General features: G+C 28.2%; 1 protein-coding gene across 1 annotated transcript; it reads left to right on the forward strand.

Annotated features, from left to right (window-relative positions):
• Positions 1 to 2284: 2284 nt before the first annotated feature.
• Positions 2285 to 7006, forward strand: LOC140183177 (uncharacterized). Its single transcript, XM_072231199.1, has 12 exons — positions 2285 to 2346; positions 2436 to 2550; positions 2621 to 2679; positions 3192 to 3309; positions 3836 to 3954; positions 4046 to 4516; positions 4665 to 4742; positions 4785 to 4978; positions 5060 to 5248; positions 5438 to 5621; positions 6482 to 6564; positions 6654 to 7006. Exons 1-12 carry the CDS (start codon positions 2285 to 2287, stop codon positions 7004 to 7006), a joined length of 2025 nt encoding a protein of 674 aa, XP_072087300.1.
• The last annotated feature ends 3822 nt before the right edge of the window (positions 7007 to 10828 follow it).

A 10828-nucleotide genomic window follows, 5' to 3' on the forward strand; every position in this document is an offset into this window, starting at 1 on the left:
GATTAGGATTATTCCATGCACCCCTGCCTCCACGTTGCGATTTTCCTCCACGGCCTCTTCTACCATAAGTTTCTCTACTAGGCATGTTTGTTGTGTGTCTTCCAAAGCTAGGATCAGAATTGTTTTGATTAACAGGTTGTGACTGAGTAAAATTTACCTGCACCATAGAGGAATCCGGTTTTTTGAATCTCTCAAAAATGTCTTCTTGAACCATCAAGAGAGCTTTAAGATCAGGAATAGAGTAGGGTAGATCTTTTGCTGTAACATAGGTGAGAAAAGATTGATAATCTTCATTTAAGCCATCTAGAATGATATTGGTGTATTCTGCATCAGTTAAAGGAGCTCTAACAGTAGTAAGAGAATCAACCACTTTCTTAATTTTAAGAAGGTAATCTGATGCTGATCCCACCTTTTTTAAAAAGAATATGTTCTTTTCCTTCTTTTTATAATATATATATATATATATATATATATATATATGCTGCATGTATCTATTCTATTATATAAAAATCGGATTTCTACACTTAATGATGGAGCTGATGTGGTATGCTCTGGAGAGTGTTTCCTGATTTAATTATTTTAACTCATTCAATACAATTTATTGCAATGACTTAATTATTTCAACTAATTGATTTGATTAAATATTTAAATATTAATATAATTATTATCATTTATATTACTTAATTAATTATACTACATTAATTGTAATTCGTTATATTAGTGAATTGATTTTTTCCTTTATGAAGTCTAAAATAAAATAAATAATTTATTTTTTATTCTAATTAAATTCATTAAATTTAATTATATATTATATATGAATTAATGTTAATTTATAAATTATTTTATATTGTAATATTCAATAAAATAAATTGTAAATTACTTTAAATTATATACGCACGAAAAAATGGATTTAAATGTAGTTTATATAATATAGATAGTATTTAATTAAGACCGGTGTATTTTTAAATGTTTTGATATGACTTAATTATATCAGCTAATTGATTTGATTAGATATTTAAATATCAATGTAATTTATTATAGTATATAATACTTGATTAATTTTACTACATTAATTGTAATTCCTTATATTAGTTAATTAGTTTATTCATTTATAAAGTTTGAAATAAAATAAATAATTTATTATTTATTTTAATTGAATTTATTAAATTTAATTATATTATATATAAATTAAAGATAATTTATAAATTATCTTATTTCTTTGGCCTTTTATATTACATGAATTGTTAAGTTTTAATTTTTATATTTCCGTAAGCAAAAGTAATATAAGGCAAAACTTTCTTCATTTTAAATGAAATTATTTTATGTATTATTAACTAATATCATTAGATTTGATTTATTAATAATATAAAATAATTTTATATAACAAATTATTAATTAAACTCATTCTAAAACGTAAGCAAAATAAATTAATTTCCTAGGTAGACCAATGTAGATCCATGATTTATGCAACAATCATACAAAGTATAGAATTTGTGAATTATGATAAAAGGGGAATAAAAAAATAAGGCCCACACCATGTTGGCTTGCTTGCCTCCATTGCATCTTAACAAAACATGGGTCTACGAAGACTAATCCCGATTCTAAGTTGGGCAAATAGAAAATCTATCCGGATCTCATACAATTAATTTCAACCCGCACCCAAAGTCCTCTTTTAGTCTTTTTGGGTCTTCTCTCTCCCAGCAAGCAAGTATATACGCCAGCAATGGAGAACGGCGTATATACTTTTAAATTGTTGTTTTTAAATTTTAGAGTGTGATACTACATGTCGTGGAAGCAAAATTATAAGTACTGTGTTTTGTGTTTTAATACTTTTGATCATGTGGAATTACTAGTGAAATTATAGAAAACAGTAATAACAATTCCGACAAATGGCTTGCGTTCTAGAAATTAAAATTTGAAGTGATAAAAAATATTATTATATACACGTGGATAAATTGTATCACCAGTTTTTTTTTTTTTATTGTAAATTCTATGTTGAATTACTCAACAATTAATTAATCAATATATAATTTCAAGCTATATTTTTGTTATTATATAATACTTTTTATTATTTTATATTTGCAATAAATATTTTTTGTATAGCTCATTGCTAAAATAAAAAATTTTACTAATTAATTAGGTTCACAGTAGATTATAGTTATTTTTTTAAATCTAAGGACACTTTTGGTTACTTTCCATTCGATAATTTTTCTGTCATGTATAATTATACAACTCATTTAAGCAATGATTGTTGTACATAGGTACCAATATTTTATAGAATATTATGTATGGTACCAGTCTCTTGATAAATCCAGATGTTCCTGAGGTTGTGATGCTTCAAAAAAGGTATTGTATCAATATTGTGAATTATTTATGGTTGTGCATATTGACTGTATTTTTATGCCATTGTGATTGATAAGTAGCATGTACTGTAGAGAGATCTCGCAGTACCTGTCTGTGCTTTCTGTCAAACCGGCATATGTTAATGAAGATGAAGTTTTATATTCCACTGAGAGGAAGACAACAAAGGAGTTACGTGCGGCTGCGGATGTGAGTGCCTTATAGAAAACTACTTTTTATGTTTGGTTCTTTTTTTTACTTTCAAACTGTTCCTATGTAGGTTGGATTTAATGTTGTTCTGGCTACTATTCTTGATGTTGAACCTGTTCTAAGTTGGTGGTATAAATCTTGTGTTTGCAGCATGAAGGCAAAAGCTAATGCGGATACATAATTCTGCGATGGTTGTAATAAGGACGTGAATAATGTGGTTAATATGTACGACTCTAATTGGACTTATTTGTGCAATCTTTTCATAAAAAAACAATATAGTTATGTAATTGATTATGTCTCTTTTTAATTTATTTAGCAATATCTAGCTTAATACCAATATTTAATAGACAATAAGAGAACAATTTATTAAAAACAAAAACTGCTTTGATTGATGGAAATATTGTCTATCCACAAAAAAAAAAAAAATTGGCAAAATGATATAAAGTGCATAGAAAAAATTCATATACCTACAACAATTTTATACCAAAGTCTTCTCTGCTAGACTAAAATCTAGAAAACTGATAAGCCTAAAAAAATTGTGTTTGAGCATTTAAATTATGTTGAATATAATTTTTATGATTTTATTGTAACTAAAGGGTGACAGACCAAGTGTTAATTGATATTTTTTAATAAAAAAGTAGGTATAAGTTGAATTTGTTAGTTTTTTATGGTACTGCTACAACAACTTTTGTTGTGTTCGATAAGGAGGCCGCAGCTTTATTCGGACGGACATGTACTGAGATGGTGAAAGAGTTGAATGTATGTAGTTTCTGCTGTTGAAACCATTTGAATGGTTATCATGATTCAATATCGGATGTGAATATAGAAGATAATTTTATACCATCCTCAGAAACTATAGACGGTATGTAAAAATTTTATCTGTATATTTATTTGCATCTTTGTGTACATCATGGACTAAATTGCATCGGTATGACAAATGAGTATCTAAAGAGAGTTCATTCGGCAGATGTGTGGGATATAGAAAATCCTATTTATCAATGTCAACACTGTAAAGCATGGATGTGGTCTGAAGAAAGGCTTGCTAAATTCAAATAGTCGCCCGAACTAAAATTTTTATTATGTTGTATGGAAGGAAAGATCGAACTTCCTCTACTTTCTGTGCCTCCTGATGAGCTCATTCAGCTTCATACTAGAGGAGATCAAAGAAGTATTCATTTCCTAAATATTATAAGGGCATTTAATTCAATATTTTATTTTACATCAATGGCCGAAAAAATTGACCGTGGGTGAATAATAGGACTGCTCCACCAATTTTTAAGCCTAGGGTCAAAACTACCATAGGCTTGGTAGCTTACTTCCTCCGGATAGTCTGCGACCAACATTTGCCCAACTATATATCTATGACATAGAAAATGATATTGATAATCGAATAGGCACACTTCGGTAATTTTCATGCAACCAGTCAAACATTTTAGTTATTTTTTATCTGTGAAAAAAATAATATAAAATTTATTATGTATTTTTTTGTGTGCAGTTTCAATAAAACTATAAATGAGCAGGATAAGAAAATTGTAGCAATATTAAGAAACATGCTAGACAAATATAATAGTTTGGCAAAGAGTTTTTACTATGCGAGAGATAGGTACCAACAGAAAAATTGCACAAACATAAAGCTTATGTTGATTAATAAAAAGACTACAGATGGCAGGACATACAACTTGCCATCTGCATCTGAAGTGGCTACATTGATTGTTGGCGATGTCGAACAACTAAACAAAGATAGAGATATTATTATAAAGAGTCAAACTAGAAAGCTCCAACAGATTGATGTTTTTCACCTATCTTATTTAGCCTTGCAATATCCATTGTTGTTTTCGTATGGGAAGGATGGATTTCGTTTGGGTATTGCAACATCAGATTCTATCTCCGCTAGGCCTACAAAGAAAAACAAAACAATCACTTTGCGACAATTCTTTGCTTTTCAACTATGTACAGAAAAGGACGGGTGAATCTCCGTTAATTCTGAGATCAAAGAGATTATTCCAACAGTTTCTGGTAGATGCCTACACAATGGTGAAATCAGAGAGGTTAAAATCCTTTAGGTGTAAACAACCATAGTTGAAGGTTGATAAATACAAATGTCTGCATGAAAGTCTTATAAACGAGGATGTAGATGCTACAAGGCTTGGCAAAAGAATCATTATTCCCAGTGCTTTTACCGGTGGACCTAGGTACATGATGAATAATTGTAAAGATACATTTACAATTTGCAGATATGCAGGATATCCTAGCTATTTTATCACTATGACCTGCAACCCTGAATGGAATGAGATAAAAAGAGAAGTGACTCCCATTGGATTAAAGGCAAAAGATCGCGCTGATATATTGTGTCAAGTTTTCAAGATCAAACTTGATGGTTTGATTGATGACCTAAAAGAGAAAAAAATCTTTGGCAAAATTTTGGGATGTAATAAGTTTGTGTTTATGCAACACCTTATTAAAATCTTATGTTGTAATGTTTTGCTCATTTGTCTTTTTCAATTTTTAGATGTTTGCACTATAGAGTTTCAAAAGAGAGGGCTTCCGCATACACATATCCTTTTATTCATGAGTAACGAGTTCAAGCCACAAACACCAGATGACATAGACAAACATATAACAACTGAGATTCCTGATGAAAATGAAAGGCCAAATCTACATGGAACTGTTCAAAATTATATGGTACATGGTCCATGTGGTTCGTACAATAAGAATTCACCTTGCATGAAGAATGGATCATGCTCAAAGTTTTATCCCAAAGAATTTAGACAGTGAACACTCATTGATGAAGCCGGATTTCCCAAATATAGACATACTGATAACGGTCGAACAGTGAAGAAAAGGGAATGTGTACTAGACAATAAGTTCATTATTCCTTATAATCTAGAATTGTTGCTCAAGTTCGGGTGCCACATAAATATGGAATACACATGCCAAACAAGTTCTATTATGTATTTGTTTAAGTATGTACACAAGGGCAATGACCGTGTAACAACTACCCTATACAACACTGGTGATCCGTCAGAAGCAACACAAGTTGTTGAGGAAATTAGGAATTACTACGATTGTAGGTACATTTTTTCGGCATGTGAGGCAGTCTGATTTATTTGGATATGAAATCTAAGAGAAAGAACCATTTGTGATTAGACTTCCATTCCATTTGGAGGATGAGCAACATGTGATTTATAGTGAAACTTCTAATGTGAATGATATCGTCGAAAGAGCAATATCTCAAGTCCATGTTTTTGGGATGGATGGCGGCGAACATGTCATATCCCTATGCTCGAAGTCTGACTTATGCTGAGTTTCTAACCAAGTTTGTTTGGATGGACGATGCTTTAAAGTGATTTCCTTGAAAGCAAGGCTTCGCAATTGGAAGGTTGACTCATGTACTTGCAGGTAATGACGAGTTTATATTCAATTTTGATCTTATATATTTGATGATTTAAATTTAAAATCTTAACAGCATGTACCCCACGTCCATTTTATTCGATTTATCTACACTAGAAAACAAATGTTCAAATAACTTTCAGCAGTTATAATTTGTAGATTATACAATTTTAGAATTGTTCTATATTTTTTAGAAAAATTAATCTTATGTGGATGTGTAGCTACATAATAATTGAAATCGCATAGCCTAATTCATTTAGCAATTTAAAAGTGGGATTTTAACCAAGTTTTTTGCAACAAATACCAAATAATATTACCAATGACTTCTCTTGAATACTCAAAGAGGATGTATGAATTTTTGAGATATAAAAATAGTAGGAGGAACAATTTATGCTACGTATAGAGATGCATACTTCGTCCTTGGACTCTTGCAAGATGACGAAGAATTCATTGATGCAATTAAGGAAGCAATATCATGGGCCTCAAGATCATATATTAAAAGGTTATTTGTCATTCTTTTAACATCCAATAATATCTCAAGACCAGAACATGTCTGGGATAGATGTTGGCATGAACTCTCAGATGATATTTTGTATCGACAGAGAACCATGATGAACATGAGGGGTAAGTTTTTATAATTGCAATTATAAAAGTTCTTCATTATTGATCATTTTTAGTTTATTTGAATTTTTACAGTATCGTATAATATGCAGAGTTAACCATGTTAGATGATGAGATTAATCAGTTATGCTTAATAGATATAGACAAGATCTTACATTTCTATGGTAAAACTATGAAAGACTATCTTCCTATGCCTTTAGCAACTGAAGTTGATAGTTCTTTGTTAACCGAAAGGGTTATCAGGGAAGAGCTAAACTTTAACAGGGATGATTTAAAGAAAAATTCCTCAGACATGTTAGCCATCGCAATACCTGAGCAGAAATATGCATTCGATAAAATTGTTACAGCTGTGTATTGTGATGAAGGAATTTTTTCTGTGTATGGTCATGAGAGTACTGGGAAAATATTTCTCTGGAACCTTATATCTGCTGAGATTCGCTCATAGGGTGATATTGTGTTAAACATTGCTTCAAGTGGTATTGCATCTTTGCTTCTTCCCAATGGAAGAACGGCACACTCAAGGTTCAAAATACCGCTGAATATAACTAAGGATTCTGTATGTAACATCAAACCTGGTTCTCCTCAAGCAATGCTACTGTTGAAAGCCAAACTTATAATTTGGGATGAGGCTCCAATGGTTAGTAGGTACTGCTATGAAGCACTTGATAAGTTCTTAGGTGATATCATGAGGTTTTATCCAACATATAACAAAGATTTTTCTTTTGGAGGAAAAGTGGTTGTACTAGGTGGAGACTTTAGACAATTTTTTTCTATCATTTCATGAGGATTGAGACAAATTAGTCTTACCTTTGAAAGTTTTATCGCGTGCTCAAACTAACAAAAAACATGAGACTCTCTGTAGGGACGACTGCTTCAGATCAAGATGAGATAGAGCAATTTGGTGAGTGCTTATTGAAAGTTTGTGATTGTATAATATGTGACAATATGGATGGTGAATCTGAGATATATCTTCTAGGAGATATTGTTATTCCTTCTTCGAACCAGACATTTGATGAGTTGGTTCATTTTTCTTATCCAAATATTTTGGATAACATGTCCTCAAAGGATTTTTTCAAAGCAAGAACTATACTAGCTCCCATGCTGGACATCGTTGAAGAGGTCAACAACCATCTGATGGCTATCATTCCTGGAGGGAAAAAAATTATATCTTAGTTCGGATTCGATTTGTATGGATGAAAGGAATATGGAGAGTCAACTAGATTTCTATGGTCTTGAATTACTGAATAGCATAAATTGTTCTGGTTTGCCTCCACATAAATTAATACTCAAGTTGGTGTTTCGGTGATGTTACTGAGGAATATTGACCAATCCAGTGGTCTTTGTAACGGTACAAGGCTACAAGCTAGGACACTTGGAAATCATGTCATAGAATGTGAAGTCTTAACGGGTAACAATGTTGGTCATATTGCTTTGATTCCAAGAATGAATATGGTACCAACAAATGAAACCGTCCCAGTTAGATTCCAACAAAGACATTTTTCCATAATAGTATCGTTTGCCATGATAATTAATAAGTTTCAAGGACAAACTTGATCTCATGTTAGATTGTACTTGCCCAACCAGTTTTTACACATGGACAACTATATGTGGCACTTTCAAGAGTTAAGAGTAAGAGAGATTTAAAAATTTTACTTATGAATCACGTAGGAATGTCTGCAAATTCAACCATCAATGTTATTTATAAAGAAGTCTTTGAAAAAATAGGATTCTAATATAAATATTTTAATTTTATTTTAAGTTCTGTATCAATGTATAGTTATTTTACTTAAAAAAGTGTAAAATAATTATTACTCACTATTTTTAAGTTAAACTTTGATTTTGATAATAATTTTATAAATTTTTTAACATAATAATTATTTTGTATTTTTTTTAAATATCTAAACATATAATTTTTTTTACTTTAATAAATTTTTCCGTGCTGAGCACGGGTTCATACACTAGTTAGAATAAAAAATCAGGTAACTTATGAACAGATGTAATCTTTGGTTATTCATTGAATAGTTACATAATGAATAAATGTGACTTTTGATTATTCCTTAAATAGGTACAAAGTACCGTTAACATACATTAACAAGCATTCATAAGATATATATGTAGGTACATAACCGTTATAGAAAGAATTAAACCGTAAATGGCAATTATTCAACCATTTATATTTAATATTAATATATTAATTTGTAAATACTCTTCAATTTATTTATTAAAAAAATCCCAGATAAAGAGGAGTGTGTCCGACAATTCTTTAACCAAATTCTTATTTCTCTCGAAAAATAAGACTTTTCCAGCTCTGTTAAAAATTAAATACATTGCATAAATATTATAAATAAGAATAAAATGACACTAATTTCATAATCGGAATATTCTTAAACTACATGTATATAATAACTAAATTTTTTATTTATGTTATAATTATTAGCGGTTCAACAAGCACTATTCAATTATTTTTTATTGTTTTAAGATATTAATTTTTATATTTTTATTTTAAAATTATAAATTTCATAAAATAATTTAAATATTAAGAATAAAAATCTAAAAACAAAAATAAAAATTTTATAAATTATTTAATTTTTAGAATGTATAAAATTTATAAATTTAAATTAAATAAGATATTAAACAAATTTACTATGTTGTTATTATGTGTAGCAAAATCAAAATAAATATTTACAAATATTTACAAATTAACTATTTATAAAAGTTATTACTTATTAAGTTTATTTATTTATTTTTAATAGTATTTAATTTGAAACAGAGATAAAAAATTTATATTCAAAGCATTTTTTTATTTTCATACATAATTATAATTAAAAATATTTTATTTTTTTTATTTTTTAAATTATCTTTAATTTTATTATTTTTTTAATTATTAATTTATATTTTTATTATATCCACTCACTATATCAAACACTATTCTTTCTCTTACTATTATTCTCTATACACATACTTGTCATTGTCTCATTGCCACTATTATATTACTTTGTTCTCCTTTCTTGTTTTTTTCCTTCTTCGACCTTCTCTTCACCCGATCGTAATTAATTATCACTAAGTATTATTATCATAATTTTTTAATCTTATCTATCATTTTGATTTATAATCATCTATTCTATTAACTTTTATGAATTATTGAAGTTTTGCTAAAAGAATTAAGATATGAAACATTTAAAAATTTTGCCTAAATTATCAAAATTTAATGTCAGTAATCCTTAAAAATAATATCAAAATATATTATTTTCAACTAAAATAATAAAAAATGGTACATAATTGTAAGTTTTTAACTAATAATTATAAACTTAAGTCGAAATTTAAGCCATTGCTATCCACATTGGACTGCTACTATATAAATTTCAAATTTATTTTATTATGCACATTAATTAAATTGTACTTTATTATTTTATTTTACATGTTTTGAAATAATATCGTTGTATTATAAGGAAGAGATTAATTTTTATAATTTAATGTGAATTTTTTTATTATTTTATTTGTCATTTGAATATTATCCATAAAAAATAGTTATTTAAAGTAAAACATTATATAAAAAGAGACAGAAAACTTTTAGACTTATCGTTCTGGTTTGCTTCTTAATCCTCACTTAATATACTCAAATTTAATAGCTTTGATGGTGATGATTTTTTGTAATTAGTTAAAATGTTTCAACTTTTTTTCTCTCTTTATCTCTCTTAATAATTTGAACAAACTCAATTTTATTATTAAATAGTTTTTTAAGTTTAGAGTATTTTTAACTTCCTATATAATAAGTATCTTTTAAATTATCTAATGCATAAAAAATCACATCTTTTTATTTATCTTAAAAAATTAAAATTAAAATTAAATGATATTAGTTCTTTTTTTAAGCACAAAAATAAATATAAATGCAGAGAAATTCCATGAAAGAATAATATTAAGTTTCATGTTCTTATATATGAGAACATTGCCATTTATTATATTATATATTATCTTTGTACCACATAATAAAAGGTGAAAATTTATATCTTCCTTCTATTACTTTTTCTTCCTATCTAAATCAGTTTGTATAATATTAACTTATTTCTATTATTTATGCAATATTTTTTTCTTCTGGTTATCCATTAATAAATGTTGAATTAATGATTCTGTTTATTATATTTTAATATGTTTATTTCAATTAGACTCAATAAATTACCAAACTTCAAACCTATTCTCTTAAAATACTTCTTGATCGTATGGTTGGAATCATTTAAATGGAAGATCTTTAGACCCTAAACTTTTGAAA

This window comes from Arachis hypogaea, chromosome 20 (assembly GCF_003086295.3).
Source record: "Arachis hypogaea cultivar Tifrunner chromosome 20, arahy.Tifrunner.gnm2.J5K5, whole genome shotgun sequence".
NCBI lineage: Eukaryota > Viridiplantae > Streptophyta > Magnoliopsida > Fabales > Fabaceae > Arachis > Arachis hypogaea.

Excerpts from the sequence above, each read along its gene's own strand:
- LOC140183177 (XM_072231199.1), top strand. The coding sequence starts at position 2,285 with ATGTATGGTACCAGTCTCTTGATAAATCCAGATGTTCCTGAGGTTGTG. Across the intron at positions 4,979-5,059 it reads CTTTGGCAAAATTTTGGGAT|ATGTTTGCACTATAGAGTTT; the intron begins GTAATAAGTTTG and ends TTCAATTTTTAG. Across the intron at positions 5,249-5,437 it reads TATGGTACATGGTCCATGTG|AATTGTTGCTCAAGTTCGGG; the intron begins GTTCGTACAATA and ends CTTATAATCTAG.